Source organism: Physeter macrocephalus, chromosome 10 (assembly GCF_002837175.3).
Source record: "Physeter macrocephalus isolate SW-GA chromosome 10, ASM283717v5, whole genome shotgun sequence".
Taxonomy (NCBI): domain Eukaryota; kingdom Metazoa; phylum Chordata; class Mammalia; order Artiodactyla; family Physeteridae; genus Physeter; species Physeter macrocephalus.
This window is the reverse complement of record NC_041223.1, coordinates 60,229,926-60,247,086: the sequence shown is the minus strand read 5'-3', so window position 1 is coordinate 60,247,086 and position 17,161 is coordinate 60,229,926. Positions and strand designations below refer to the sequence as shown.

General features: G+C 41.2%; 2 protein-coding genes across 10 annotated transcripts in view; one reads left to right on the top strand and one right to left on the bottom strand.

Annotated features, from left to right (window-relative positions):
* The window catches only part of USP45 (ubiquitin specific peptidase 45), a 67,503-nt gene extending 54,222 nt beyond the window's left edge, over positions 1–13,281 (bottom strand). For 3 of the 9 annotated variants that reach the window (XM_055087602.1, XM_055087604.1, XM_055087606.1), the window contains exons 1-4: positions 13,183–13,265; positions 9,541–9,689; positions 4,393–4,502; positions 584–756 (exon numbers count right to left, since the gene is read on the bottom strand). In XM_055087602.1, coding sequence (XP_054943577.1) covers positions 584–756; positions 4,393–4,492 — 273 coding nt within the window. In that variant the 5' untranslated portion in view covers positions 4,493–4,502; positions 9,541–9,689; positions 13,183–13,265. Of the gene's footprint in view, positions 1–583; positions 757–4,392; positions 4,503–9,306; positions 9,342–9,540; positions 9,690–13,182 lie in introns of those variants that run through there. The other 6 variants (XR_008618395.1, XM_007101123.3, XM_055087601.1 and 3 more) reach the window with 5 other exon arrangements.
* Positions 13,282–17,161, top strand: part of LOC102981424 (thiosulfate sulfurtransferase like domain containing 3) — a 4,528-nt gene continuing 648 nt past the window's right edge. Inside the window, exons 1-3 of the mRNA XM_024119186.2 lie at positions 13,282–13,436; positions 16,488–16,661; positions 16,758–16,917. Of these exons, the coding sequence (XP_023974954.1) occupies positions 13,364–13,436; positions 16,488–16,661; positions 16,758–16,917 (407 nt within the window). The 5' untranslated portion in view covers positions 13,282–13,363. The remainder of the gene's footprint in view (positions 13,437–16,487; positions 16,662–16,757; positions 16,918–17,161) is intronic.

Genomic DNA, 17,161 nt, shown 5'->3' with positions numbered 1-17,161 from the left:
TAACTTTAAGTGGCCCTACTTCTGGCTTTCTATGTGAGATAATAAAGATGCCTCTTATTCTAAAAAATATATATATACTTTTAATTTTATTTAAAAATTCCTTTATTAAAGATATCAATAGGTTCTACAACATTGTAAAGCAACTATACTCCAATTTTTTAAAAAAAAGATACCAATAGCTTCTAAGCTCTTAAGAGAAATTACTTTGCAAAAAAAAAAGAAAAGACAGAATAATCACTTTTCATAGAGAAAAAAATGAATCCAAAAAGATTTTTTAAGAACCCAAAAACCTGGATCCATTTCCTAAGTAAATACAAATAGGTAAAGGCAGGGCCACATATGAGAACTATCGCAAGTGGGCTGGATTCCCTTTCGAAGTATTTATAAAGCACACATGATTAATTTCTGAACATACATAAATTTTACTTTACCTTAAACATTTCTAAGCTCGGCCTTGGAGAGTTCTGTCTAAACACAGAATAAATTAATCTTAAGTTCTAAGCATCACCAAGAGTCAGAGCTCACGGTAAGATTTAAGGAAAATATTTAAGACAAACTCTCACATAAAAGAGACTTTTCTCACCTGAAAACCACACTTGAGGCACAACCAAATATCAGAAGGAAGTACTGGCTGTCCATCATAGAATTTTCTTTCTTTTAAACATTCCAAGCAAACTGACCACAGATTCTCAACTATTGCTTTTTTCACATGATTTACACTGATAGCATGACTTACATGTTGGCAAGTGAAACCTACTGAATAAGACAAAAAATTTGAACATTTTCTTTGCTAAGCCAAAGTGATACCATTAGCAAGCAAAAGTCAACAATATTAAAATGCTATAACTAAAAAGCACAGAGAGTCAAAAAACAAAATAACTCAAAAGGATACATACTGCATGATTCCATTTACAAAACATTTGTGAAATAGCAAAATTATAGAGTTGGAGAACAGATTAGCAGTTGCCAGGGGCTTTAGATGGGGAGCAGTGGTGTGGCTATAAATGACTAGCACTCAAGGTGGTGATACTGTAATCAAGTATCTTGACTGGCGGTTATAGAAAGCTACACATGTAATTAAACTGCATACACACATACACACACACACAAGTGCATGTATATCTGGTGAAACCTGAATAAGCTCTAAGGATTGTACCAATGTCAGTTTCCTGGTTTTGATACTGTGCTATAGAAATACAAGATGTTACATCAGGAGAGACTGGATGAAGGTGGAATGGGACCTCCTTGTATACATGTTGTACCTTCCTGTAAATCTAAGATTAATTCAAAAATTAAAGTTTAATAAATAAGAAGGTTATTTATTGAGCAGCTACTATGTATCAAGCATTTTGAATGTATTTTCTTTCACTAAGATACACAAGTAAAATCTTCCCATGGGCTGGCTCTGCTATGATACTATTTTCACCATTGTTGCGAGAAAGAAAAGAGAAGAACAAACAAAGGCATAATTTGCAGGAACAAGAATTCTCAGATTTCTCCTTAATGACTATTCCCAAATAACAAATGATTTTGCATGGTCCTTCATTATCCCTTATCACAGATTCTTACTGTGTGCACTGTGTGGAGACAAATGGCCAAAATGAACAAATATGTTTTTAATTTATCAAATAACCATATTCTTCTCTCAAGGGCTCAATAACCCTTCCATTCCTCCCACATACCTGAACACTTCAATTTCTACCGCTCAAATATCCCAAACACCAAATCTGCAGCTATCTGCCAAAACCAAACAACAAAGGCAGAGACTGAATACCTTGAAGAGGGAAACAAAAGGAGTATGTACATTTCAACTTTCTCCACTTCCCTTTCTGAATGCAAAGCATTCCTTTTCACCTACTGGTTAACTAGGGACTAGGCATTAGTTCCATTTCATTCTGAAGATAAAGAATGTGATTCCTGACAAATTACTTATAATAAATAGTTTCAACAAAAATAATATGTAGGGGTTCCCTGGTGGCGCAGTGGTTGCGCATCCGCCTGCCGATGCAGGGGAACCGGGTTTGCGCCCCGGTCTGGGAGGATCCCGCATGCCGCAGAGCGGCTGGGCCCGTGAGCCATGGCCGCTGGGCCTGCGCGTCCGGAGCCTGTGCTCCGCGACGGGAGAGGCCACAGCAGAGGGAGGCCCGCATACCACAAAAAAATAAAATAAAATAAAATAAAAATTAAAAAATAATAATAATATGTAAATCTGATAAAAGATTAAAACTTCTAATTTTACACCAAGAGTAAGTTATAAGAATAGACATAGAAGGAGTAATTCTGAAGTCCTATGTTTGAAAAGCAAGGATGCATGCCATTAAAGAAAGGGCTGTTCAGGGGAAGACCGACAAAAATGACCACACAGGTACAGGACCTATAAATGGTTTACCAAATGTCATTGCTTTGAGTTTTTATATTTTAAAATTCTAAGGGAAAAATCATTCCACACACCTTCTATATCATCTCTGGCGTGGGACTGGCCAGAGTAAAACTTAACCATTCTCTGATTCTACAATTCAGACTTATGAAACTGAAACTGTTAATGAATTCAGAGATAAGTGAATTCAAGATAAAAAAGCTTCTAGGCCCCTAAATTAAATCTATTAGCTTTTAAATATCTCAACCATATATACTTTTTATAAGTAAATTTAAAAGTCTGAGGTTTTCCTACAAAAGCTAACCAGTGTTTAAACAGTATTCACTATCTTTTGTGGGGGAAAAATGTGAAAAATATCCTTCTACGTTAATAAGTAAATTTCCTCAGCTTTCTGCAATTCATTTAATCATATAATTGTCTAAATTTCATTTGACAAATAGGTCCTCTAGAGATTCCTAAATAAAAATATAAAAATGTATTAAAGTCTAGAGTTGTTTCACATTAACAAATCAAAAACAATAATCAAAATCTCCATATTTTTTACTTTAAATATTAATGAAAATTTTACAAGGAGTCTTCCAGTTTGCAAATGGTGGCATAAAATTAACACTTCCCCTTTCTCCTCCCCAGAACTATCCAAGGGCAAAAAGAACAGAAAACAAAAATACAGAGTTCATTTTCAGAGAAACCAGGAGACAGCTGAAGCCCCAAGTCACAAATTAAGTGGAAAGCCTCCCACCTCAAAGCAGCAGAGATCAAACAGGGGTGCGCACAGAAGGAAGCAGAGAGAGCACTGCAGCAGATTTCACAGAGAACAAGGCATGCTTTGCAGACATAGAACAAAATCTAAATCTCTGTGCTGCAACAACAGTGGCAGGAGCACCCCATATCCAATTTTGTTTTGAGAAGAATCGAAAGAAGGGGATTTCTCATTCACTAAGTGAAAAGAAAAAAGCAAGCCATAATTGCAGGGAACAGCCTTATCTCTATGGCAGTTGGAAAGAAGAGATAATTTGGATTCTGAAAAAAACCCAGGGCTGCATAACGCTGGTGGCTGGAAAGAAGTAAAGCCTATATGAGCTCAAATTCAACAGTCAGGTCTCAACAGTGCTCTGGCCCTCCTTCTTACACAAATATTCTAAAACGAACTAGCCCAAGAAAAGCAACCCTACGTCAAAGAAAATCAAAGCCACAAATTCTATGCTAAGATAACATAAGAAAAAGGAAGGAAGGAAAAGAAAAAATGGCAGAGCAATCGCTGCCATGCAATAAAAACACAAAAAAGAAGCAAACACTTTAGGGTCAGGTGGCAGAGCAATAGGAAGTGACTAGCAGAGTTTAGGATAAATAAATAAAACCACAAAAATGAATGCAAAATTAAAAAGAGTGTAAGGTGAAAGCAACACTGCTGAACACACAGTAAAATATAAAAATGAGAACAGCATGCAAAGGAAAAAGGAAATAGGAGTTTTAGAGGATTTGAGAAAAAATGATAACTATGGAAGATAGGCAAAAGAGAGTTAACATAAGAATAATAAGAATCCCTGAAGAAACCTTACTAACAGAGTAGAACAAATATTTAAAGACATAATTGAGACTTCCTTCAATACAGCAATCTATCCTGAAACATCATCCAAGTTAAAAACACTTAAAAATGGAAATAATATATTAAAAACCTCTTTTTAAATGGAGAACTGAACTGGTAAGTCAGTAAGGAAAATCCTCAGAAGCTAAAACCCAAGACATGAGGCTAAAAAGAAAAGCAAGCCAGGAAGCTAGCAGCTCCCCAGGGTCATCTGCCAACCTCACTGGCTTGAAGGCTTGGTTTTCACAGCCAGGAGAAACAACAACATGCCAATTCTAAGTCAAATAGAAAATAAACAAAACCTCAATAAAAATGTCCACAGGCTCTAGACAAGCTGATTTTAAAGTTCATGCAGAAAATGGTCGTTAAAAACATATATTATTATTTTTCTTCTGCAACACTATTCAGGATGCCAGACATCATAATTTACCAGCAATGTCATCTGAAGAGTCTTCATCATGAGGTATGGTAGGCCTTTTACTTCTTTTGGCTTTCTGAGGTAAAGCTTTGGATGGCTCTTTCACCCGCATCTGTTACTTACTGAAAAGGTTGGGGGTAAAAATACACATTAATCCTCAAAATTAAAACTTTATGTATTTTACTCAACGCATATTAAAATGGAAATGACTTCAAGTTTTAATGGGCCTAGTAAATTAACAGAGGAGGAAGAAGGGAGCACCAGCTGAAACCAAAGAAATCTTTATTAAACCAATAAACTTTTTTTATACAAAAAATCAAACTACATTTGACTTTTGTTCCCTACATGTATCATGTCCAGGTGAATAAAAAAAACCTGAAGTGTATGCTGCTTCTGGTTCCTGTGCTTCCCTTGTCCTTTCTCTCATTTCACCAGCTAGAAGACAGGCGGAGCTGGAAGAGCCGTAACGGGCCAGGGGTGGAGGCCTAGTGCCAAGCACAGCAGAGCCGCCCTACCTGCACTCAGCGGCACAGCACTGGACTACTGAAAGAGAAATACATTTCTAACTTTTTAAGCTCTTGCATTTTTTGCGAGTTTTTCCCCCACTTTTTTATTATGAAAAATTTTAAACTTCCAAGAAAGTTACAAGAACAGGATAATGAACACCCATATACTGTCTAGATGCCACATCTCGAATATCTTGCCCTATTGGTTTTATCTAAATATCAATGTGTATATAGACATATCTATACATGTATGTATGTTTGTTTTTGCTGAACTATTTAAAAGTAAGTTGCAGAGAGCATATATCCCTTAAGGCAGGGGTCCCCAACCCCTGGGCTGCTAACAGTCTGCGGCCTGTTAGGAACCAGGCCGCAGAGCAGGAGGTGAGCGGAGGGGCGAACGAACGAAGCTTCATCTGCTGCTCCCCCTCGCTCGCATTACTGCCTAAACCATCCCCCCTCTTCCCATGGAGAAACTGTCTTCCACGAAACCGGTCCCTGCTGCCAAAAAGGCTGGGGACCACTGCCTTAAGGAGATTCTCCTATACAGTCCTATCATTTTCACCTTTAAGAAAATTAACAGTAATTCCTTAATATCATCTCATATCCTATCATATTCTAATTTCTTCAGCTGACCCAAAGTATCATCTGTACTGGTTTTTTGATTAAGGATTTAATCAAGGTTTGCACTTTGTGCTGGTTATGTCAGTATCTTTTAAACTACAACTGTTCTTCCCATAAGAAATGGAGAACTAATACTGTCTTACTTTCCTAAGACACTGGCTTTTTTTAAGAGATCAGGCCAGTGTGTGAGTCAAACTGGAGATCTTGTTAAAATGTGGATAGCAAAGTGATTCAGAGACATATATATATATATATATATATTCTTTTTTATATTCTTTTCCATTATGGTTTATCACAAGGAAAACTTTTTTTTTTTGGCTGCGGTGGGTCTTTGTTGCTGCGCGCGGGCTTTCTCTAGTTGTGCCGAGCGGGGGCTACTCTTCGTTGCGGTGCACAGGTTTCTCATTGCGGTGGCTTCTCTTGTTGTGGAGCACGGGCTCTAAGTGTACGGGCTTCAGTAGTTGTGGCACATGGGCTTAGTTGCTCCACGCTCCGCGGCTTGTGGGATCTTCCCGGACCAGGGCACAAACCCGTGTCCCCTGCATTGGCGGGCGGATTCTTAACCACGTGCCACCAGGGAAGCTCCTCTAAATATATTTTTAAGAAATCCCTTCTATTTCTTAAAAACTTAAAGTTAATTCTAAAGATTTTAGATACAAGTTAATGCATTTTTTAAAACCACTATATCCTAAATCCTACCTAATACCATGCTACTCCATAGCTAAGCTAAGCTGTAATTTTTTTTTTTTTTTTTTTTGCGGTACGCGGGCCTCTCACTGTTGTGGTCTCTCCCGCTGCGGAGCACAGGCTCCGGACGCGCAGGCTCAGCGGCCATGGCTCACAGGCCCAGCCGCTCCGCGGCATGTGGGATCTTCCCGGACCGGGGCACGAACCCGTGTCCCCTGCATCGGCAGGCGGACTCTCAACCAATGCGCCACCAGGGAAGCCCTATACTGTAATTTTTGTGGTTGTTTATTTGCTTTCATTGATCAAGGTGGAAGAATCTTTCAATTCAATAACAAATTCTGAATCCTGATTTAGTCACACTATGTTCCACATAAGGAAGCTTTTGAGTTTACCATTTTAAGAGCCATTTCCTTAAGTCCAAGGATCATCACTATTGAACAAGGCTGCAATAAATTAAGGCCTTAGGGGTTACAGAGATGCAGAAGGTCTCCAAGTTCCTTGACCACTTCATTTCTGACTGCCTTCACCCTCCAGACTGCCTCATCCACTTATCCCTACAGTTCCACCTTGCAAAATCACTAATTCAAGTATTCTGTTCTCTGATCACAACTTCAAGTTTTGCCAGCTTGCTTCATCAGCCACTCCAATACTCCTTTAGTACCCAGGCTGACAAGAGGCTGCATCTCAACAAGTGCTTCCATGATCACTGTAGCAGGGAAGGGAGAAAGGGAAGTGGCAAATCGAGGGCTGGTTCTTAAAGTGTCACTTGCAGGTGACACATGTCTGCTTATATTTTACTAGCCAAAGCAAGTCATATGGCCACATTTAACTTCAAACAGACAAAAGGGGGAGGGGCACGGGGGGGGTAATGTACAAAGAGTACAACCTTAACATGTACCCAGAAAGAACAGAATATGTGTGCACAGCCTTAATGACTTACCACACCACCCCTCTAACAGAACCCCAATCCTAGACAAATCCAATTAACCACTTTCTCCATGAATGCATCCAATCAGGCTGGAGAAAGTCTTGTAAGAAAGGAGACTGGGTCCACTAAATTCATAATCATAACCGCAAACGGAGATTGGGTCCACTAAATTCATAATCATAACCGCAAACGGATCAAGACACCCCATTATCTACTACACTTTCTGGCCAACTCACTTATATATTCCTCACACAGCCTTCTGAAATCTTTTTCACCCTCCCAAACCTCCAACTCCTCCTCTCCCTACTCCTCCAAATTTTCATCTGGTCTTCTACTTGATTGAGAGAAAAGAGATGTAATCAAATAGCAAATCGGATCTTTCTACCACCCAATTTACAAACTTACCTCCAACTATTTTAACTTGATGTCCTGGAAAGAGATAGGCATAACTAAGAGAATCGAAGAAAAATGGCCCATGAGAAACTGGTCATATTTTTACACCCCCTGCACAGGTAAACTCTTGATAAAGATGAGCATTAACACATAGCTAATACAGGCAGAATAACCAAAAGAACCAGGTAGCTGACCTAGAATCTATAAAACACCTATGCCTCTTTTCAAAAACACTGGCTCCTACTTAACTTGGCAATGTAGAGTCAATTTCCAGTGATTTTTCTGACACATATACTATGTCTTAAGATACAGTGTCATTTTGGATGGTAACCCACTATTTAGCAGTCACTTTTCTGTATAGCTTTCTTCTTCAATTCCCCGTTCAGGCAAAAAGAGACAAAATTAAAGTCCGATTATTGGAGCTTCAAATACTGTCTATCATCAATATTGTGTCTGGGGAGTTCCGAGACCACCCTCTCATTTGGAGATTTACTATAAGGACTCACAAAACCCAGCATATAGTTGTATTCATGGCTAACACTTATTACAGCAATGCAGTATGGACGTACGGCTTGGTCATAATGAAAAAGACACAGGTGAAGTCTAGAGGAATCCAAGTGCAGGCTTCCTTACCATTCTCTCCCTCCCAACAGGGGTCACCACACTCTTCCCCCAATAAGTAAAATCCAGTAATGTCTGTGCAATGTTTCTGCTCAGGGAAGCCCATTACAGACTCAATGGTGCAGGATTTTTAGGGGGGCTAGAAACTTCTGCATAAACCGTACCCTACAACATAAAACATGTTGTTCCCAGATGCCAAGCAAGGGCTAACCTTTCTAAGGACAGCAGTCTCAGGCATGCTATGTTAAGTGTTTTCAGCACAAATAGATACAAATAGATACGTGGCCATTTTTCTCACGTGGTTTCCCAAACAAAACTTTCGCTTTCAACTTCCGCGTTTACCTACACCTGTCTTTTCTCTAATGTAGGATGTGCAACTGTTTACAAATGTTTAATTTTTTTAAACGGCCGTGCATACAAAAGCCCATATTCTCAAAAAAGAAAAAAAAATCTTTTTTTCCCTACTCTTGGGCGATTATTTTCGGCGGGGATGCCGGGGGAGGGAAGAAAGAGACAAAACTCTCTTTTTAGAGGCTCAAAAAGATGACCAGCACTGACATACTTTTTTGTGCATCGCACTCGGTTCTCAGCACTGAAGAGATACTAAACCCACTTCATCCTCCCAACCACCAACCACCTTATGAGATAGGTTACTATTATTTCTCCCACTTTATACTTGAAACTGAGACACACAGTAGTTAGGTGACCTGCAGAAGCCAGGAGCCAGTAAGCTATGGATGGAGATTTGGACCCAGGCAGTCCATCTCCAGGGTTCCTAATACTACACGATGCTGCCAGACACCCGCGGTAAGACTCGTCCTCTGGTCTCTAACAAAAACATCCCAAGTTTCTGAAGAGAAAATGCGCCGTGAGGATGAGCGCGGAAAGGAGGCCGGAAGGGTGCTGGGTCGCCACGACCCTGGTCAAGGTGAGGCGGCCCCTCTCCCGCCCCACCTCGCCGGCTCCTCTCGCCGCCGCCTGGACACCCGGCCAGCCCGGCCACGCTCACGCGGCCCTCGGTGACCGCCTGGAGCCCCCAGGGATCGGGAAGGCGAGGGAGCGTGGGAGGGGGGGGCGTTCTTTCCCAGGCCAGTCAAGCCACAAGGGCCCGGGGTTGCGGAAACGAAGACGGAGAAACTGCGGCGACCCCAGCACCGAGCCCCAACTCACCCTGCCAGGCCCGGCGGCAGCCTCTACAACCGGAAGAGACTGCGCCTGCGCGTCCGCCCCTCCCGCTGGCAGGGGCGGGGCCTCGTGTGCCCGCCCCCACGTTCGGTGGGGAGGGGGGGTTGGGGCCGCCCCTCGCGTGGCCGCGCACCCGGAGTTGGGCGTGGAGAGGGCGGGGCCGGCTCGCGTCGCGCCTGCGTCCTGTAATTTTGCAGGGCTAGGTAGGCCCCGGCTAACCTTAGAAAAATGTTAAGTAGACTACTTATTGGATCCTGATAGTGGCCTGGAGTTCGCGCAGCTGGGGTGTTCTTGGAGTCAGGATTAAGTCCCACTTGTTGCTGGACAGCGTGCCCGGACAGCCTCCGACTTCTCGCCGTCACATTCTTCTGTGCAATAAAATCACATCAGACATCATGTATTTTCTTGTTTATTTCCCATTATTGTTGTCTTACCTGTCTTTCTCACTTTTTAAAAATTTTTTTTAAATTTATTTTTATTTATTTATTTTTGGCTGCATTGGGTCTTCGTTGCTGCGCTCCAGCTTTCCCTAGTTGTGGTGAGCGGGGACTACTCTTCCTTGTGGTGCACGGGCTTCTCATTGCGGTGGCTTCTCTTGTTGCGGAGCTCGGGCTCTAGAGCACAGGCTCAGTAGTTGTAGCACTCGGGCTTAGTTGTTCCCCCTCCTGTGGGATCTTCCCGGACCAGGGCTTGAGGCTGTGTCCCCTGCATTGGCAGGTGGATTCTTAACCACTGCACCACCAGGGAATTCCTTCACTTCTTTATTAGAAAATTTCTTGACCTATACCTAGACCTCTTCGAAGCTCGATTACCCGTTAAAGTGGTTTTCACTTTGCATATGTTTAGTAAAAGTAATTGGTTGAAAAATACTTTGTTTGAATGATATTGCAGACATCAACACTAGTTACAGATAAACTCTACGATTCTTGTAATCTTTCACAATTCTTCAGCCAGGGGACAGGTGTGGCCTTATGGAAAGAGCCTTGGATTCCTATGTGATGGATTCTTCAAAGGAAGGAAATTATTTTTGAATGGTACCTAGTAAGTATATTTTTAGTGCTACTGCAAAGACATTATGACAAAACATCAAATAGAAATATAAATGTGCTTAAGGTCAGCTCTGTATACATTTCAAATAATGTTAAGTATCTTAATTTTACCGTCATTGTTCTGTCTGAAAATGTATGGAATACTTTGCTAAGCTATAGGCTATACATATATTAAGTTTTTATCGTGTATTTTAAAAGATACATTCTTTATTATAAAAGTAATACATGAAAGTTTCACATAAAGTTCTTCACCTTTTCCTCCTTCCCTCATTCCCATTTGCTTTCCTCAGAGGTAACATTTCCTCTCCTCTATTTTCTGTTTCTTGTGTATAGTTTCAGGAATTGTCTTTGCACATACAGTATGCCTTTGTACTACATTTTTATACGATTACCATTTGTTAAAAGAGAACACAGTCGGGTTAGATTACGGTCTATTTTCTATTCTACAACTTGATTTTTTTTCACTTGATTGTATATCTTGGACATATCTCCACACCAGCCTCATTCTTTTTACTTGTTGCTTAGAACCCCAGTGAATGGATGTATCATTTTTCCCAATCAGTCCCGTTAGTGTACATTTATCTTTGCCTACTTGTGCAGATATTTTCAGTAGATAAACTATTAGCGATGAAAATGCTGAGTCAACAGATGTTCAAGGGCTTCCCTGGTGTCACAGTGCTTAAGAATCCACCTGCCAATGCAGGGAACACGAGCTCGAGCCCTGGTCCGGGAAGATCCCACATGCCGCGGAGCAACTAAGCCCGTGTGCCACAACTACTGAGCCTGCGCTCTAGAGCCCGCGAGCCACAACTACTGAAGCCCGCGTGCCTAGGGCCCGTGCTCCGCAACAAGAGAAGCCACCGCAGTGGGAAGCCCGCGCACCGCAACGAACAGTAGCCCCACTCGCCACAACTAGAGAAAGCCCGAGTGCAGCAACGAAGACCCAACACAGCCAAAAATAAATAAATTAAATAAATAAATTTGAAAAAAACAAAACAAATGTTCAAGTTTTGATAAACTTTTGGAAAAAACGTTGCATGAAAGGCAATACATTTCCTAATTCTTCATTTGTTTTGTCTAAAATCTGGGGGCTTGATGTGGATTTAGAAAGAAATGGGAAAAATCCCAAGTCTCTTAAAAATCCTCTCCTTTCCAATTGTCTTTCACTTGCATTGTGGTGAAAAATAAAATGAGTTGTTTGAGAATTAATGACTCATATCAACTCAGCACTAGTAGACCTTTCCCAGAAAACATTACATTATTTCTCTGCCTTTCATTCCACTTCAAGCCTTACTTCCCTCGGTCACACTGACTCTGAAGGAAGAACTTGGACATTTGTCCAAGGAGCAATGATCAGTACTCCTGTTTGACAAGATCTTTTTGCTCTAAGCCCTCTTAAATAAACCAAGTTTGGCACTGTGCTAGTTATAGGAGGACATATTCATCTTTTCAGAAAAAGAAATCCTACAGAAAAATAATTCTCAAATAATCAGTCATGAACACTTGAAAAGAATTGTTTAGTAATATGTGCTCTTGCAAAAGTGTAAATTAGATTAAATGTGATTCATTGAGGCCAAGTACATTGTTTCCATATCTGTGCCCATACGACCTGTGGTTTATGATGTGGATGCCACAGAGAGTACATGAATCTACAATATTTAATGACATCTTAGTTCAAAGTCAATCCACAAAGATTACACAGAGACTATGGTTAAACTTCAAATGACTTGGAAAACATAACTGTTAATGTTGTCATTGGTATAGAAATCTGAAGTCGTTTTATTAATTATTAATTTATTGAAAGCTGAATAATTTAAAAGTGCACGCTTAATGAAATTATTCCTTGAACACATACTTTACTAATTGGAAACTAATTTTAAAAAATTTCACTGTGAATCCATTTGCAGTTAAATATGGCTTTCATTATCCTTGGGAACCAAATTGAGAATAAATTAAAAATAAGGTAATGAACCAAGTTGAGAATAAAGTAAAAACAAGGTAATAAGAAACTTTATATGCTGTAGGCTGAATATGCTCCATCCACAACCACACACCAAGGTATTCTAATTCCTGGAACCTATGAATGTTACCTTACATGGCAAAAGGATTTTGTGCATATGATTAAATCAGGATTATCCCAGTGGACCCAGTGTAATCACAAAGGTCCTTATGAAAGGGAGGCAGAAGGGTGAGAGGAAGAGAAGAGGATGTGACAGCACAAGCAGAGGTCGGAATTAGAGATCTGAAGATGCCAAACTGTTGGCTTTGAAGATGGGGAAACGGACCAATAGCCAAGGAATGCAGGCAGCCTCTCCTAGATGGAAAAGGTAAGTACAGAAATTCTCCCCTACAGCCTTCAGAAGGAACACAGGCTTGCTGACACCTTAATTTTAGCCTAGTGACCTCTGACCTTCAAAACTGTACATAATAAATTTGTGTTGTTTTAAGTCAATAAGTTTGTGGTATAGTAGCAATTGGAAACTAACACATTTTATAAATTAGTTGGACCTGACTGACAGAGTTATCGTCAAATATCATCATGTTGTGGGGAAAAGATGACAGCATGAGATTATCTTAATACTGACATCAGTTGAACCAGCTATGGGAGTGAAGAGCAATTCTTAGAAAAGTGCACATGTGCTTTGCTTTAATTCAATGCATGAGAATGCTGTTATGAAGTAAATTGGAGAAATTTATTTACTTTATATAAATATTATCTTTGTTGTATTCTCTTTCCACTTTTAAACTTTGTCTCTCCTTAAAAAAATAATAATCATAAACAAAAAAGCAAACCCAGCCCTTAGTTTCTTACCGGGCAATTTTAAGTTTTACAGCAGGGCACGTTTCCGTCCGCGATTACTCCTAGTGGCACTACCCGGTTCGGCCGGAGCCTGGCTGGGGGGCGCCCGAGAGCCCGGCGCGGTTCGCCCGGCGGCGGGAGGAGGAGGAGCAGCAGGAGGAAGTGGTTTGCAGTCCCGAGGCTCGATCCGGAGATGAGGCTGCTGCGACTATTGCACTTGAGTGGGCGCCAGGCGATCCTCGGGTCCGCAGAGGCTGCGCTCTGGGGTGAGCTCGGGGTCCCAGGGGAAAGGGAGAACGCCTAACCTCGGGCCGCTGGGAAGGGATGGCGTTGGTGAGGGTGATCGCTTCTTTTTTAAAGGTTTCCAGTTAAAAGTCAGACCCAGTACACTTGGCACCTGGGAATGTAACACCCACTTGCAGTTCTTGTTCCTTCAGATTCCGGGCTTCCGGGGTTGCTCTCGGGGTACGCACGGAGAGGGGCAAACATTGCTCCAGGGAGCTCGCGTGGGAAGGCAGTTATAAAGGTATGGGCGCTTGACTGCGCAATGAAGATCAATTCGCGACTCAGAGAAGTGAGCTCAGTGGCCAGTTCCTGCCCGGGAGAGTCGCAATGAGGAGCCCAGTCTTGCGGGTTATACTTGTGACCCACTAGAGAGCAGCACTCTTGGGCTGATGAAACCTACAGTTACCACGTTAGGGCTGTAATAGTACCACCCCTAATTTTACAGCTGGCGAAACAGAAGCCAGAGAAGCGAAGGTGGTCAGTGAAGGAGGTGGGTCTAAAACCCAGAGCGGGCCTCCAGTCCCTTCTCTTTGCTTTACGTGCTGCCTCTCCTTTAGCAACAACCTTTGTGGATAAAGATACAGGGGCCCCAGCGTAACACTTTCTCCCCACCCCCGCCCCGCCCCCGCCCCAGTTATTCCATTTTAACTCTTGGTACAGCCTCTGTAGTTGAAGAGGTGTCATTCCTGCAAATTCTGTTATTTGGTTTTACCTTTAATCAGCAATCATTTATTGAGCTCCTAATCTGCCAGACGTCCTGCTGGGGATACAGTTTACATCACCATTTTGGGGTTAGACACACACAAACCATCATCACACACAGCCCAGTCGAATGAGACTGCAATGGACAGGACTGAGTTGGAGAAGGTGTTAGAGAAAAGGTGCCTGTTTCATTTAAAAAATTCTACTTGTAATACATGATTATATTCTCATTATATTAAAACAAACAATAAAGCACAGCATGAGTCCCCTTTATGCACTCTCCCCATATATGAGTATACATAAATAAATGTACACATGAAAATACTACATATGTTAATATATATATAATAGATTAGTATATATATATGGATATCTATAATATCTATCTCTCTGTATATATACTATATACAATAGATATCTATACTATATACTATAGATATCTATATATAATGTGATATACACTGTGCTTGCTTTTCTGTAATTTTTTTCTCACCTAGGTATTGAGAAGCTTTCTATGGCAGCACATACAACTCTTTTAACCACTGCATAAATCCCCTACTATGAATTACCAGTTTATTTAACGAGTGCCTTATTGATGGATATTTTGGTTTCTAATTTTTTTGCTATTATAAAAAGTTCTCAATAATTATCATTGTACGTGCTTTTTTGTGCATATGTACAAGTATTTTACAAGAGTAGATACCTAGAAGTGGAATTGTATCAAAGGGGAGGTGACAAGTGACATTTAACAGGGTCATAAAGGAGACTCAGAGTGCCAGCTAGAGATGAGAGAGAAAGGTAGTCCCTTCAGAGGGAACAATGTCCATAAATCATGAAGGAAATGTGAAAATAGATATTTATTGTGCACTGTATAGAGTATTTAAACCTCACAGCAACTCTAAAAGGTTAAATAATATTATTCGATTTTACAAATAAGAAGCTAAGTACCAGAGGGTTTAAGTAATCTGCCCAGGGTCACAGAGCCAAGTGGGCAAGCCAGGATTTGAACCTAGGTTTATCTGATTCTAAAATCCCTGCTCTTTCCACTATAAAAATGAGATTAGAGCACATGTATACTTTTGATGTTGCTGGAGGGTAGGATAATTGGGGCAGAGAAGGAATGAGGAGGAGGTTTGGTAGGTTATATTGGTAAGGGGGGGTTGAAGGACATTATAGAACATACTAAGAAGCTTGGACTGTATATCCTCTAATGTAGGCTGTAGGGAGTAACCAGGTGAGGTTGGATTTACCAGTGTGGAAACAGCAAAATTGGAGTTTATTCAAAGTTTAAGCTCAAAAAGTGAAAATTAGGTATAGCGTGTATTACTCTTGAAAATCCCTCAAGAGAACCACCATCATCTCTCAGGGATCCGAAACAGCCAGTTTTTCTTCACTGTAGGAGCAGTTCACTGTTTCTTTGGTTGAGCATCAGATGAAGTGGTTAATTTACAAGTGGAGGCCATGTTGTACAAAAACACACACACACTATAGCTTTAAATAATTAGTGTGGAGTACAGACTCATACCGTGAGAGGCTTGGGGGAGCTGAGACTCATCAAGGGACCATGCTTGGGACTTCCCTGGTGGTCCAGTGGCTAAGACTCCATGCTCCCAGTGCAGGGGGCCTGGGTTTGATCCCTGGTCAGGGAACTAGATCCCACATACCGCAACCAAAGACCCCGCATGCTGTAACGAAGATCCCACGTGCCGCAACTAAAAAAAGATTCTGCATGCCGCAGTGAAGATCCCGCAGGCGGCAATGAAGATCCTGCCTGCTGCAACTAAGACCCAGTGCAGCCAAATAAACAAATATTTTTTTTAAAAAGAGACCATGCTTGCTTCAGGCTTTTGCTTACCAAGTGGAAAGGCAGGAAATCCAGTCTTACTGATTACTCTTCCTGTTCTCCACACCTCCCCCCCACCCCACTCCTTGCTGAATTAGAGAAAGTTAAACGTCGGTTTAATATGACTCTACTATACAAGAAAAACTTAGATTAGGGTAAGATTTACAAACTATTTGCAAAATTCAGTTACCAAATGTTGAAGTGTATTTATAAACTCTCCCCCTAATTAAAGGGCTTGGAGAGAGTAGAATATTGGAGGTGGCCCAAGACCAGCCGTTAAGTATGCAGGGCAGGAGGATAGGGCTGCATCTTACTGTTCAGTCAGGCTGTATGCAAAATATATACATTGATTATACAGTTTAGTAAAGTCAAAAGATCAATATGGTTAGCTGACTGGAACAATGGGGAAAATTCCTTTGACCTACTCTTTCCAGATATTAATAGAGATGTCATTTTCAAAGAACCTAAATTATTTTATTCTTTCCAGGTTTGAAGTCAATAAAAGGAAGCTGCAACAATTTTTGTACTGCTATTTGTAAAGATGTCACTTATATGGAACTTAAAAACCTCTTGAAGTCCAAAAAAATTATGTTAATTGATGTTAGAGAACCATGGGAAATTCTTGAGTATGGAAAAATCCCCGGGTCTGTCAATATACCATGTAAGTGACATGTGTCTTAACTGATTCATTAGAAATATATATCCAGTAACTGACTGTATCTAAACTTTAACTGAAATTCTTAACATTTTCTTTCAGTGGATAACGTAGATGAAGCTCTACAGATGAACCCAAAAGACTTCAAAGAGAAGTACAATGAAGTAAAGCCATCCAAATCTGACAGTCTAGTGTTTTCTTGTTTAGCCGGAGTGAGAAGCAAGAAGGCTATGGACACAGCAATATCTCTGGGCTTTAACAGGTGTGCAGATGAAGGATAAAAATGGGTTTAAGAGTATGTATTGCAGGCTTCCCTGGTGGCGCAGTGGTTGACGGTCCGCCTGCCGATGCAGGGGACATGGGTTCGTGCCCAGGTCCGGGAGGATCCCACATGCCGCGGAGCAGCTGGGCCCGTGAGCCATGGCCACTGAGCCTGCGCGTCCGGAGCCTGTGCTCCGCAGTGGGAGAGGCCACGACAGTGAGAGGCCCACGTACCGCAAAAAAAA